General features: G+C 35.9%; 1 protein-coding gene across 1 annotated transcript in view; it reads right to left on the reverse strand.

Moving 5' to 3' along the window:
- The window catches only part of FGF14 (fibroblast growth factor 14), a 140,228-nt gene that overhangs the window by 100,980 nt on the left and 23,249 nt on the right, over positions 1 to 15,999 (reverse strand). Inside the window, exon 2 of the mRNA XM_040584473.1 lies at positions 4,209 to 4,319. Within this exon, the coding sequence (XP_040440407.1) occupies positions 4,209 to 4,319 (111 nt within the window). The remainder of the gene's footprint in view (positions 1 to 4,208; positions 4,320 to 15,999) is intronic.

Here is a 15,999-nt window from a genome sequence, read left to right on the forward strand (position 1 = left end):
AAATAAGCAAAAGATGTGTACAGCACAGCCAAATCAAAGCTGCTTGCGTAATGTTATCTTTAGCATTCATCTGTTTATGAAATAAGGCTACAAATGAGTAATGCTCTTTTAATCTGTTTTAAACATGACTGTAATTTCCTAAGGGGCACAAATAGCAACATTTGAGTGTTAAAATCAGTTTTAGCACCCATTACGGAAAGTATCATAATTTATGTTGAATTTTTTGCAGTGGTTGTTGGCCAAGATACACTCTTCAGGTGAATCAAAATAAGTCATAGCACTGAGAGATTCAGGGTTTCAATCTCAGAAATTAAAGAATCAGAATTGCCTGTTTCTCCAATTAATTAGTCTTCCTACTAAACCTAGCCTTCATTCATGAGACAAAGCTTTGAAGATAGACCAAAGCCTGAAAATGAACCATTTTGGGTGGCGAGGAAGACCAGAGGGGAATGTAACACTTGTTACCACAAGTACAACATGGAAGTCTCTTCTATTTCTTTACAGTTTCTGTGAAGGAGCCTGTTTTTCCAAATTAATAATGATAAGGCCAACGGACAACACTGAAGCAAGTTCCATTCACACCAAGAAATGCTAAGAACTGCTGTAAAATACAGGAAAATTAGAGCTAGAGAGGGACAACTACACCGAGTAGGACCTCAGTAACTAATCCTACAGCTTTAACCACAGTCACTTCTGCTATCACTAGCAACAAGCCACAAAAACAAAGCAGAAACTGTAAGGCATTAGAAAAAGGAAAAAGAAAACCAGCTAAGCCAAGAAAAGCAATGTAATAAAGCCTCTTTCCAAAGATCACTGAGTTTGGCAAAAAAGTAGATACTGCACACAAGATGGTTTAAGCTAACAGCTTTGGTCTGGTGATACGATTTAAGGAACCTCAGCACCATTAACCAATAGGTGTATTAATTCATACTCTGTCACAAAACATCACTAACTTGGAAAAGATACCAAAAAACCCCAACTTTAAAACAATGACATGAAACCCATCAGTCTATTTAGATTGGGTTCTAATAGTTTGGCCACCAACATGAGCAGACGAAAGTACGTTCAGGGATGCAATTACAAGCAGTCACTTCTTTTTTCTTTTTTCAATCAAGGGTTTGTGCACAGCAATACATTACAAATATTGCCATCTATCCCTGCAGACTCTACCCTTTACTCAGAATTAAGGCAAGACAGAGCAACGGCTTGCACTGTATCAGCTGACTGAAACCACTGGTAAAACTAATTTTGACTTCAGATAGAAGCAAAAAGTCACAGTAAAGAGACTACCAAGAAGCTTTAAAGACAAACAATAAAATGGGTGTGAACAGAATCACTCAATTTGAACAGACTACATCTTAATCTGACTTTTGTGCTACCTCTCTATAACACTATGACTCCAGTAGCGTGTAACTTTACTGACATACATGTAAAATGAGTACAAAATGATATATGCACTTAAGGGAATTTAAACTTCAAGCACTCTAACTGCTTGACACAGAACAAATTGTCTATGGCACATGAAGCAGTGGCATGACTAAGCTTCAAACAGTTTTATGCTGAAGACAAGAGAGAAATCACTTCTCTGTCATTCGCTACTCACTCACTCAGGTTTCTCCAACACTCAGCTACTCAGATGGTCAGTGCATGAAGAGGACCCTTTCACAGGCTTCAGGGACAGTGAATAGTGCAGAAGATGGTGGAAGGCTGGCAGAGATGCACACCCTTTGGCAGTCTGTATTTCCTCCATTTTCATGAAACACACTTCAAATGGAAGTCATCCTCACTATCAAGGTAAGCGTTCTACCTATCCTATTGACAGCTAATATATGTCCATCCTTTCGCCCACTGGGCACATTAAACAGGCAGCCTGCAAGCTCCATGGTCAGAATCGGGATTTTCCCCCTCTGGCAACTGCCAAAATGTATTTACTGGAATGCTTCAGGTGGAGATTATCACGATAAGGAGCTCACAAAACAAAATATCAAAATACTAGGAATTCTATCAAGGAAAAAAAAAATACTGTTTTAAAATAAAAGAGAAAAGGAAAAACAAAATACGCTGCAATAAAGAAAAGCAATAGGAAACAAAAAGTTCAACAGGAAATGGAAGGAAACAGAGTGGGAAGGGGTAAGAACTAAGGAGGAAGACCGACAGCATGAAAGAAACAGGCACATATTCATATATTCATGAGTATACCCGATGGATCAGTCTTTTCAGCTCTTAATATAGTGTTGATAAATATATACCTGCAAAATTCAAGGTGGAAATTGCATGCTTTCCTGGCAAACATTAATTTTACGTTCTTATGGTCTAAACTGTCTTTACTAAACAATATTGTAAAATTGGACTAATGAAGAAAAAAATAGTGAATCGCACCAGCTAAAGAGAGAAAAACATCCCATTAAGGAAAAAACTTGTAATAGCCTAAAAATCATGTTGAAATAAAGCACAGTGTTATCTAACAGCATTTATCCAAAATACACAATACTGCTATATGGTATTTGGTTAGGTTCAGACAATTTCTATATTTCAGAATATTTATAATATGGGGTATTCATTCTATATTCTGGAATAACAAGAATAAGAGATATGGCATACAGATGGAAATCCAGAAAGGCAGGGAAGAGGGAAGAGAAAGGGAAAATGACATAGTAAGCAATATAAAGGAAGATTTTTAAAGCTGACAACAGCAAAAAGAGGAAAGTAAGGCACTCTGGTGTAGTTTTGCAAAGATTCAAAGCCCAAAGAGTTCTAAGATTTTAAAACCCCAGAAATAACATTGAAATATTCCACAACTGTTGCAGTCATACACACCTCTTCACTGAAGCTGAAAATAAGAGAGACGGGCAGAGAGAGAAGGAGAAGGAGAGAGAGAGACACACTCACACTCCAAGCCAGATTTCTTGGACCTCATATAGACAAAGCCTCTATAAAAAGCAATAATTATCTTGTCTGTATAAGGTCTTACTATCTAGTCCAGTACAGAAGCAGTCATGAGAGATGGACACGCTGAGGGAAGAAAGGAAGAAAAGAAACAAGAGGGGGTATGTGTGATATAAAACAACACTTGGAAAACAAGCAGAGAAATACACATCAAAATAAGTTAATAAATTATTTTTATCAATTCTAAAAAAACCCCAAACAATAACAGATGATCATGCTATCTGTTGATGAAATGTGTTAAAAATGACAGCCGTGCATTAACAGATAAAAAAAGGACCTAATGAAAGCAAAGCAGAAATCCCAAATCCCTTAATTTCTATAGCCTAATTCCAACATTTTTGAGGAAACTAAAGGCTTATTTGCATATGCATAATAAAAAGATACAACTTTTATATTAAAAATGCTTGAAATGGACCTCAAGATCACACAGAAATGTTACTTAAACATGCCATTATCATTAAAATAAACAAAATACAAATGTTCTCTGCTAAACAGAAAATTAAAAACCAACCGTTTCTAGAGTAAGAATAGGTTTGCTTAATTATCATTTGCAGCTGAAGTTATCAAACAGATATATGCTCACTGAATAAAAATATGTGGCAGTATCATAGGAAAACAGTATCAAACCAGCAACCCATGGATTTTCAAGACCACTTTTGTTTGGAATATTTTTGAAAACTGCCACTTTCACAGTCCCTACACTGGCAGAAGTTCTCTTAAAGTCATTGGAACTCTTGCTGGTATTGGGACTGTGGGATCTTTAGCTCCCATTCAGCAAGGTACTTCAGCATGTGTTTTAAGCAGGACTTTGACAGTTAGACATACACTTGTTCGCTTTGTTGAATCAGGGCCCATATGATCAGAATTTTCAAGGAATTTTTGATTCCATCTTTTTGTTGTTGTTGTTACTTATTTCAAGATAAGACATTTATGTCATATATATATTATATTACTTATAAAATATTTTAAATGTAATTTTAACATTTTAATAAAATTACCAGAAGACAACCATTGGCCTAAATATCTCACCCTTGAGGTCCATCAGCATTTACGCCTTCCCCTTCAGAGGGAATACATTTAGGCCAACGTCCCGCATGAGCCATACTGGCGGTCAGGAGGCTTCAAATGGACAGAACCCTCCTCCTTTTGACAAAACACATTCAGAAACCCTCCAAAGGCATTAACACTGTGTCTGCACGTACACACTTGAGTGATGCAGTCTGCGTGTGCGATTAAGACATTCCCCTGGGGCAGTCACTTACTAGAATTACTGCTGTCATCCTTGGTTCCATCGAGACTTCCATCGGGGTGCATTTGCAAGTAGTAGCCTTGCCTGCAATATAACCTGGTCACTATACCCTTGAGCTGGGGATCTGAAAGACAAACATATTTTGTCACTAGCCTCAAAACTTTTTCCAAGAGTTATCCCTACTTCTCTCACTGTAGGAGGAAGTTTGGTGAAGCAGCATTGCTGTCTTAAAAGTAAGTACTAAAACAAGATGGGTCCTGATGGAGATGGAGAAAAATCTTGCCACAGAGTATTATTAGGCCAGTTGCATGTCCTGTTCTCTGCCTCCAACATCCTTCATTATAATTAACACAGGTAAAACACAGAACAAAAGAATACCCCAAACACCTGTAGTCAAAAGACTTAAACAAGATTAAGCTAAGCCCTGCAAAAAAATTTTAGATTTCAGCAAGAACTAAAGAGCCTTACAGTCACTAACAAAACATTTAAAAAACCCTACTTGTTTCATACATGTTAGTAACTTACTATACTTCATGTAAGTTTTAAGGATACTTGGAGGAAAAGTTCTGTTTCCTTTCACTCTCTACCAAAAGTGCTGAACTTATCCAGTAGAATAATTTGTAACAGTCCCATCTGAAGAGTTACAAAAATATTTTACCAATCTAGAGGTCGATACCATTCACCTTCCCTCTCCCAATCCCCAGGGAATAACACCAACAGTCGGGGCAAGCCACAACTCTCCTTCAAATGAGGAAAAAAAACTCTTAGTAAGCTAAAAGTATATGGGAAATTCAGGTAGCTGAACAGTTAAGCTATCCTGTTCAATACTCTGCATTTAAGAAAATTGCCAAGAATTGGGCAGGGGCTGCTAAGCCACAACTTTATGATTCATCTCAGTGATGGTGCTTTCCCAAATCACAAATTAAGCTGCTGCAGAACTGGTTCAGTGGTGAGGAAGAGGACATCGCATCTTAAAAAAAATAATCAACAGCACCACCTCCATGTGTCACTGGAATTAATATTGTTAAACATAAACTATTAGGCTCAACTCCAGGCAGCCAGTACATAAAATTGTGAGGACATTGGCATTAAAAGCATTTATGTTTTATCATGCTTACTCCTGCAATAATGAACTAAAATCAGAAAGACTTTGAGACAGATATGTAATAAAATGAACAGGTGAATCTAAAGAAGACAGGAATTATTTCCATGCAACCCTGTGGCCAGAATGTAAAATCCTCCTTGGATTATGTATAGTTGCTCTCATAATCAATTACACTGGGTTACTTACAGTATCCTAAGGGGAGGTGAAAATAAACACGGATAAACAAAACTGCCTCTGAGTGAAATGCTCTGAAGTTTTCTATAGAGGCTCAGTTTCATGAAACAATTATGGAAATGTCAAGTTTTTATTGAATATCCAAATTACAAAGTCATATTAAACAATAAACCCATATAAATTAAGAATATAAGATTAAACTGTAAATATAATAAAACCTGTTACTATAAATATTAACACTGTAAGACTTTGGAGATATGGAAATAATAGAAACATTTGATTATCAACACGTAAGCACATTACAATCTTTTTTTTTTTTAACTGCAAATTTTTCTTCCTGTGATTTTTTACATTGGCAAAAGTTTCTCTGTCTTTATATAAGTATACTCAGAAACAAATATTTTTAAAAATTATCAGTAGAATAAACTGTATTTTCTTTAAATGTACTGTCTTACTTTCATAATTTAAAAAATGAAATATGAGTTACTTTTACACAGGCACTGTTTCTATCAACGTATGCTTTCGATATTCACTTCCAAATTGATTTTAAACATACTTTACACATATTAAAATGGTGTCTCAAAAGACAAAAGAAAAATATTATAAAAATGCTATTAAAACTAGAGCTTTAAAAAGTATTTACAGGAAAATATCAGTATCTTGAAAACCAGTTTTGGTACCTAAAGAATGATGAATAATTAATTCTTTATCATCACTTCTAGCTTAAAGAAGTATCATAGGAAGGCAAAGTACAGTCAACTCACTATCACCAGCTGTTTACATCTATGGCTTCATGGGAAACGTGAAACTTAGAAGTGACTTTCAGAGTTGTTCTTTATACTGATTCTATTAATTTTTCTAAATTCACAAATAAAATCTACTTTCTAACAATAAATTGCACAATCATTTGTCTATGTTTTTCAAAAAGCATTATTTAAAGTTAACCCTGCTTTACCAGCTACCCAAAATTATAACTGAACGAAAATAATTTGGTGGATAGCTATGCACTTCAGCTAGCATTTCAGGCTATGTGAGATGAGGCAGGGTATGAATGCCCCATTTATTTGTTCTCTCAAGTCCAAACAGAGCAAAATAATAACTATTATAGCATGAGACCGGAGGATCCTTGTCATGTGTCATATCTTACTTGATACAGTTTTAATGGTTTCATTTGTCAGAGAACTGAACAAAACTGTCCCAAAACATGGCTCTTTCAATTGAATGTTTCATTGAAAACTGTAATTTACTATTAATAATGTGATGCTAATTAATATTTTCATTGTGCAAAGGAGATCTCTGTAGACTAGTAAAGGGGAACTAATAAAGAAAAGTCTTTTTCTTCCCATGAAATGTAGCAACTGAAACTTTCTCTTTGCGTTCTTTCCTGTGGATTGTTAAACCCCTTTTTACCCACCCTCCTAAGAACATCTTTTGTACCTTAAGTTCCTACCTTGTCATTAGCAAGATTAAAATTTTTATTCCGGAAAAGTAATTTGATCATGCATTTTTTACTAGTTCTTTATCACCATATTAATATGTATACCAACACTTTGCATCCACAAATTAAACTAAGTAATAACTAAATTCAACAGTACAGTGCTCAAAAACTGGGGGGAGCTAGGAAATGAACATGGTATTTCTTTGATCTTAGCCAAAAAGCAACCCAGGTTTAGTGATGGAGGTGTATGAAATGACGCATTAATTTCAATGCTAGCCATAATAAGCTGTAGTCAAAAGACTACTCTATACAGCCTCAAGGCAAATATCTCCAAGATGAAGCAGACAATCCTGTCAGGCAAGGAATTTACCTCTTCTCCTTGCAGAAAAATAAATGACAGGTCCTTTTTGAGGCACCTGGTCAGCAAGCAGAGAAGAGAAATTCACTATTCCCTGTATTTCTATAGCATTTTATCTACCCATTGTCACTTAACAATATTACAGTCTCAGCTTCAGGTGCTTTACAGATCAGTTTCTCGAATTCTTGACCACATTTTGAGTGACCAGCATGGCCCAGAAACACCAGCAGAAGACTGATGCTATCTGTCCACATGGACGCTGGATACATTATACTTTTTAACTCCCACTGCAGTGGTAGACAGACCAGCAACTACTCTTACCCCTTACTTTACACCGCATGCCTTTTTCTTCTCACATGAAAGAAAAAGGGAATGGCAAAAGAACACAAATGAACAGGGTGTGAGTAGACAACCAAAGAGTTCCCAGCTCTCATGATTTTATTACAGATATTTTGCTACTAGTTTTTTTACAGTCCTAGCCACCACACTGAGGTGATTATGTGAAAAATACAATTTAATTTTAAACACCTTGACTTCGGGGGGGGAACCCAAACCAGCAAACTTCATCATGGATCGAAATCAAAGGACAGTTCAACATCTCCTACTGATTTTTACTGATCTTATTTTGCACCTTAACTTCTGATTTTGAACACTTCAGTGTGACAAGCCTATAATGCTCCACCCTGGAAAGAATTGTCCTGACTTCTAGTTATTAGAGGTGGTTGCTAAAAGTTGAAAGATGTTGTGCTGAATGGACAAAGCAAGAGCTTCTCAAACTTTTCTTCCACAGCAGCCTGCATGACAGCAGCCACTTGCAGCCTGCATTTATTGCTTTTTTTCATTGTCAGTGGTGACAGCTGGATGCATGACTGCAGTTAGCATGCACACTCTGTCAGTAGCTTTTCTGATGCCCTCTACAAAGGGAGTTTAATTAAGATGTCTTCTCCCTCGAATGCCGTCTACAAAAATGGCTTTGGTGTTAACTCATGACAGGCTGAATTCAGCTCTTGCTTTAGAACAATTACAACACTTTATGTTTGAATTAAGAATATTTTCTGTTCACAAACAGAATGGTTTTAGCATCTCCTTCCCCACCACCACCGGCTGCCAGGACAGATATCTTTAGAAATAAACAAGGGGGAAAACTCATTAGATATGGGTGTTAAGGTTTTTACCTTTGTATTAAGACATAGATGAATTTACAATGCTAGAAGAACAATGGTGAATATGCACATTGTATTTTAACACCATGAAAAATGAATGCCTTAGCATCCACTGGAGTTTTAATGTTTAGTTTTTACCACAGGAGGGCTTTTTTGCCTGTCATTATTTATTTACTCTCTCTTTTGAGTAAAGGTACTAAATAAAAGCCTGCTTGAGCTGACAAGCAAATGCTTAATGGTGGGTTAGTCTCATATCAACTCACATTCTTATGGGGAATAAACTCCACTATTCAGTCAATTACCAGTCTGTCACAAAATGAGTTGCTCAGCGAGTCAAATGAAAGCCAGTATTTAGAGGTACATTCTGCTCAGATAGCATAGCATCAAATTCATGTTAACAACTGGTAGCTCCAGGTCCTTTATGTTTTACTTGCCCTTTATTCTTTGCATTTCTCTCCTGCAGTTTTTGCTTTTGGATATTCCAGTACTAAAAATACTATACAGGCTGGTCCAGAATAAATCAGACTTTTTTTGGTGCGTTTTGTTTTGGTTTGTTTTTTAAGATTTCTGGTGCTCCAACAGTCAGTTGATTGTCATTTTTTGCTCACGGATGTTATGATCTGCTTTTGTTAATAACATTCTGCTTCATCTATTAAACTTTATTTGAAATACCAAAACATTCATCATCTATAATAGGATTAAAAAATTGTCAAACCCCCCCAAAAGCTGCAACCCCTAGGTTTCTTGTGAAGTTGGGAAGCAAAATACCCACTCAAAGCACTGAGTGACTCACCCACTCCAGACCCACCTCCCAGTTCTTTCGTAAGGTCTGGGACATATAAAAGGCCGCTTTTCCTGACTTCTCACACAAGAGCACCTGACAACAGTGTTGTTTGGAGTTTTGGACTGGGCTTCTTGCAGTTTCTCTTGCTGAATCCACTCTACTAATTAACTACCCACCACGGATAGGATTAGAGCACACCCACTAGACCACAGTTCAAGGCAGCCTCCAGCCCTTCACTGACTTCTGCACAGAAACCTATTGACACTCCAGATACATGTCTTGATAGTATTAAAAACCTTAAATGTGTCAGTACTACTTTGTATTTTAGAACCATTTTCCGCTAGGCAATTCAGCTCCAGGAGGGACCAAATCCCATGTAAAATGACATTTTCTTTTTGGATTCTCATTTCAAGTATTTCAGATGCTGCTGTAATGCTTTTCCCAGTTTCCAAAAGTTGCCTTCTTCTCAAGCATACTGTTTATCTTTAATTTCAACAGTACTCTAACAGGTACAGTCAGTACAGATGATCGCACTACACTCCTTACACCTTGTTTTTAGCAAATTTTGCATTGCCATTCAGAACATAAAAGTGCAGGGTCCTCTGATATGCACGTTACACAAGCAGAAAAGCAAGCTTCCCAAAGAAAATGGGGAATTCCCATAGCCAATGGGGAACTCAAAATGCATAATTTTGTACTTAATTGAAAGGTGATAAAATCCTAAATAGGCATCTAAAACCGTAATGTTCCCTCATTACTAAACCCTTCAGCTGTTCTTATGATACAGCTCTTGCTTTCAAAATCTTTATACACTTGTAACTTCTTCATTATTTTGTCTGTCCTGTCACCTGGTGTCTCGATGTTCTAAAGTTTCTGATCATGTTGGGTTTACTTTCTCTCATTATTAATAGGAAGTGATAAAATATGGGCATTTATATGCTACTGCTCTCTGATCTTAACAATAATGTTTTTACTATCTTATAATTGACACCAGAAAACTAAAATTTAATTAAGAACTTGAAAGAAAAACACTTTTAAAAGAAAGTTTTGCTCTATTCAGGACAGAGGGGAAAAAGATGTAATGTGAACTCAGGAAAGAAATAGCTCCCATTATTCCCTGTTCCCGTAAGTAATAATAGTACTTATTCTGAAATGCGGTGTCTTTTTCTGTGCTCGCTTATTTTTCTGTCCTCGTGATGATTACAGGGCACTCAACTTTGGTGTTTATTTTTAACTCTACTTTTTGTCTGTTCATGCCTCATATCACAAGCTCGTCTCCCGCAGAACCTCGCTTTGAGAGCACATTTAAGAGAGACAGAGAGTCCTCCTGTGTTCCTGTGCTGTCATTGTCATCGGCACTCTTCCACAGCGTTTATGAAATTTCTTGGTAAACTATGAAAGCAGGTCAGAGCTTTGCAAAATGGTTGCTTTTCTTGAAAGCACAGCATCACACCCTTTGTGTCGGCATCCTTGCCTTTGTATTGCAAATGTTTTTATGTTAACTGCAAAATGTGCTCCCTTCCATTTGTGTGCTCTGACATTTTGTCTCTAGGTCTTACAATACATTTCAAACTACATGAAATTTGCTTTTTGCTGTGTGGTTTTACTGGAAAAAAATTTGATTGTCAATGGAATTACAGCAACTTGGCTTCTAGCTGGGATAATTTATATCTGTTCAGATTCACAAGACAATTGTATTTAATAGAGCTGTCTACAGCATAAGTGTTAACAGTATTCTGAACCAGCCATATTATTTTTGGAGGGTATTTGTTGGAAAGGGAAGAGGTTGAGATTGTTTAAAAACACATTGTTCCAAAATCACATTTTTACATGGGTATGGCAGCTTAATTTTAGGAACTTCATTTTAAAAATTGCATTTCTTTCCCTACTGGACTCTATTGTACATATCCAGTGTCTGATTTTGCAACATATGAATTTGTTGGGAGATTTTTCCCTAAGTACTGCCTTCCACTGTTGACCCACGTTCCTTCTAATACACTAAAATTCAATGATCTATAATTTCTCAGTATCTAAAATAGCTGATGTTATACACAAGAATATTGAGAAGAAGCTGGGCCCTACTTGCAGGCTTACTTAGACAGCATTAGTCACATTTAATGCATTTAACTGTTACCTAACAAGCATCATCTTTTGCAACTATATTCACTTTCTCAAAGTTTACTTCCAAATGCTAAAAGTTCTGTTGTCTGAAGTCCCATGTTACAGAAGTCTTACTATTACAATTTTTATTTGTTCTTTTCATTTTACATAGGCCTAAAAAATATTCTGTTTTACTGAATCTTCTTGACCTAAATAAAATAATTTTCTATGATATTATTCTCTCCTATACCTGAATATCTTAGTTCTACTGGTGTTTTCTTGCTTCTGAATTTTGACAGTAAAACATTAACATCATACAACATATTGCTTAACATTTATCTTTAAACGAAAACATTAGGCAATAGATCCCTGACTTAAGTAATTTCTGTGTCCTCATTTTTGCAATAATCTCCACTTTGTTAGCTTCCATAAAAAGCCCCTGTGAAAGGCCAAACTTTTTTTAGTTACATTCAAAAAATACCCAGGCACCACAATGTCACAGATTCTATTACCATTTCACTTACATATAAAATTCAACTAATGCATTGCCCTTTGAAATAGTAAATAAATGGGTTTTAAGAATGAGATTTCTCTGAAGAAGTCACTGAACATTGAAATCACGATAGATGACCTTTCTAAGTGTAACTGAATATATTTCACACAACACCTAACTTACCAAAAAAAGAATTTTATACTCCCTTTCCTAGATTATTCATATTTTTAGTACTAAATGTTTAAACATTATGTTTATTTTTACAATCTTGAATATTTTTCTCCTTGCATACTGCATCACAAAGCATTGAAATATTTGAAGTCAGCTTCTATTTCTTTCATAAACTGACTTAGAATTAAATGTGAAAAGCACCTAAACAATGTATTTTAAAAGTATTTGAAACTATCATGGTAATGCTCAGTGGAGAGAGGATAGCAGCATAATTTGCAATGCTAATATTGAAACCTAAACCACACTCCATTTTCAATTGTTACATACAGGAAACTTCCATAATACTGAGCAGCAGAGGTCCTTAACTTGTTATTAACTTTATTTAATTCTTGTCAGAATACATAAAAGCCAACAAAAAGTAGTATATTTTTTCTTCTTAGATATGCAACAGCATTTCACTTTTGAAATGTGCAATTCAAGAACATATTGTATTTATTTTTACTTTCTTGCCAATGGTACAAAATATTAAACCATTCACATTACTTTCAAGAAAATTCAAATTTTCATCTACTAACTAGCTTCAAAAGTGGAGGGAAATGGATGAATTGCATTGTCAATGAACTGAGACAAAGGAGATTTTATCCAGTTACATAGTGATAACTACAAATTGCAATATATAGAATTGTAGAATCATTTAGGTTGGAAAAGACCTTTAAGATCATCAAGTCCAACTGTTAACCCAGCCAAGTCCACTACTAAACTATGTCCCCAAGTGCCACATCTCTGTATTTTTTATATACCTCCAGGGATGGGGACTCAACCACTTCCCTGGGCAGCCAGTTCCAGTGCTTGACAACCCCTTTGGGTGAAGAAATTTTTCCTAATATCCAATCTAATCCTCCACCCGGCACAGCTTGAGGCTGTTTCCTCTCATCCTATCACTCATTGCTTGGGAGAAGAGACTGACACCCACCTCGTTACAACTTCCTTTCAGGCAGCTGCAGAGAGTGATAAGATCCTCCCCTCAGCCACCTTTTCTGCAGGCTAAACAGCCCCAGTTGCCTCAGCTGCTCCCCATAAGACTTGTTCTCATATGGTATGTCAGATACATTGCAGAGCAAAGACACAGGTATTTTTGATAGCTGAACAACATATAAGCCTTTCTTGGTTTCAGGTGCAGCAGATCCCAAATATCTCTTAATACAGCAGTCTCAATTTTTACTTCCACCACCATAAACAGATACAGTACTACATTTTACAAAATCGCAAAAAATCACAAATTTAGCTGGGTTGAGTAGACTGAACAGAGATTTGTGCAGGTTTAAATTCATAAATCAGAAAGCCACCAGAAATGTGACTTGTTCTTTTTGATTAGTGCTAATAATTTAGCACACAAATGTAAAGTGATGAATGAAACAATAAAAGCACTAAGTTTGGAGCAAAGACAAAATAAAAAAAATTAAAAAGCACTCAAAAAGAAATAAATAAGTACCAAGGAAGTTGATAATTAATTACATTTTAATTTAGTGTTTAATGATGTAAAAAACACAGGGTTTGCTTTTTTTAATCTGACAAAAAGCATTTACTATGAAAAATATGTATCAATGACCTTCAAAAACATGTAAAAGTAAATATATTCCTTAGTTGAACATTATGTATCTATGTATTATTGTTTAATCCTTATGTTTTAACATAAATCCTCACTGTCAAACCATGTCATTCACCAACACTGCCTGAACAGATTTGTTTACAAAGACATAAAATCCCAGCAAAATGAGAACTGTTAAATGCAAATTACATTTCAGTCCTCTTCATGAACAAGTAATATTACTGGAGATACATGACTCCAAAGATACATGGCCAGGATGAAAGGAAAACTGATTGAGGAATGGATAATCTCATTATGAAAAGGAAATAAATGTATTTCCATGTTTTTTATTAGTTAGGAACAATCTTTATTTTTTCCATATAAAGCAAGATTATATACAAGCTAAAGTTTGCACTGTTAACATACATAAAATACCTTATTTATTTAAAAAAATATTTATTTGCATAGGAATGCATGAATGCACAGACATTTATTCATATGGAAGCTCTACAAAAGAATTAATACCATTACACATACAGTACCACTAATAATTATTTAACATTTTTATAACATTCCATTGCTCTTTCACAACAGGTTGCTGTTTGCAGTTTAATCTCCAATCTGTAACAGCAATAGAAATTAAAGTAGGGTAATATTACCACAATATTACCAAAAGCATATAATTGAGGAATTGAGGATCTACTGCTTTTTTTTTTTTTAAAGAACAAATTATATGCCCAAGAAATGTCACGAGTTATAGGAAGTGGATTATTAAGAACAGTTGAACCAGAAAATAGCAAGTCATACTAAATATTTCAATTCTTTCATTTTTGCAGTGTATCTAAGCATAACTCTGGAATCCTATTTAACCAGGGACCTGCTGAAGAAATAGCGAACATTTTCTGATAGTTTATTCTACTGTATGCACAAGCACTTGTATTTTATTTGCAAGATAAAATGCAGTGAGATGGAGAGACAGAAAGAGAAGTAATGCATGGCTGCTTTTGGTTTTCTGGGAACACATTTTCCCCAAATCATCCCTGTGAGAAAGGTGAGAGTCCTGTTCAGCCTACAGACTGCAAGGCCTCATAATTTGTGGTATTAAACACAACTCAGAAATCTTAATAGAAGCAGCCTGGAAAACTGATCTTCAACCAGTGCAACAAGAAAATAATCCCCTGTACTTGACCAGTCTGTGGAATTTCTAATTCAGATTTACAGGCTCATTTCTTCTATCATCAGTATGACAAAGCCATGTGTCTTTACTAGACATGCTCCTTGCTTATTTTTTGAGTTTAACTTGGCATACAACTTCAAGGTGGGTTGTGTTTTTTTTCTTCTCCCCATCTCTGCTATGCAAGAAAACTTGGAATAGACAGAAAGGAAACAACCTTTTATAATGTTACGTGATCCCAGGAGCTGGGCTTTAAGGAAATCCGTAGATTTTTACACTGACAATACTAGACAGATCACAAAAAACTGACAGGCAGTGACTCAACAAATCCTTTTTGAGGGACCTCAGCACAAACAGCCTTGCTTCTCTGGAACTCTGGAAGCTCTGGCTTCGAGACTGGCTCTAGCAAGAAAAAAAAATGGCTGTAAGTGGCAGACTCCTTTTATGCCACCTAATGCTCCTAGAGGAATAAAACCCCACACAAAGCACCAAACAAAACCAAACTATTTATCCCATGTAGATTACTCCAGCTCTCTTACCAGTCCAGTTATTTAGCTGCTAACCAGAAACTAAGCAGAACAGTACTTGTAGTATCTATGAGAAAATGATCAGAAACAGTTCAGGTCAACACAATTACTCAATAAAAAGAAGTAAATCTTCCAGTTCCAAGTTTTTGATGATATGGTGGAGACAGTCAGCAGAGACTACCCCAGTCTCTCACTGGCACCATGAACTAAACCTACTGTTCACCTACAAAAAAAACAAAAGTACTCTATAAAGTCTCACAAGACTGCATATTTCTGCTAGGTTTTGGAGGAGCAAAAAGTTGGTTCAAACTTTGATGGAGACCTGCCCAAAAATACCTCAAAAACACTGAAAGGGCTTTCAATCTCTAAACCCAAATTTTATTAGAACATTAACTAGAACAATTAGGTTTTCATTATATAACCAGAAAGTGACATAAAAAACAAGTAAGGGTTTTATAAGAAATCTCACATCCTATCTAGTACATTTTTGCAGTGATTTCATGATCTGTTTTTTTCATCCTGCTTTGCCTCCAGTCCAGTGCTCTCACCATGGAGAACTGGCTATACATCTACCATCTGTATTTCTTTTAACCTGTTCAAGTGACGGGCTCTCCTTGTCCCATTTCTCACATCTTGTCTTTTACTCCTTATTGCCTGTTCTCTTCAGTTCAGCACTGTTTCCCAGCTGTGCATCTCCAACTATGCTGAGCAGTAAAGAAAACATAAGAA

Source organism: Falco naumanni, chromosome 2 (genome assembly GCF_017639655.2).
Source record: "Falco naumanni isolate bFalNau1 chromosome 2, bFalNau1.pat, whole genome shotgun sequence".
Lineage (NCBI taxonomy): Eukaryota > Metazoa > Chordata > Aves > Falconiformes > Falconidae > Falco > Falco naumanni.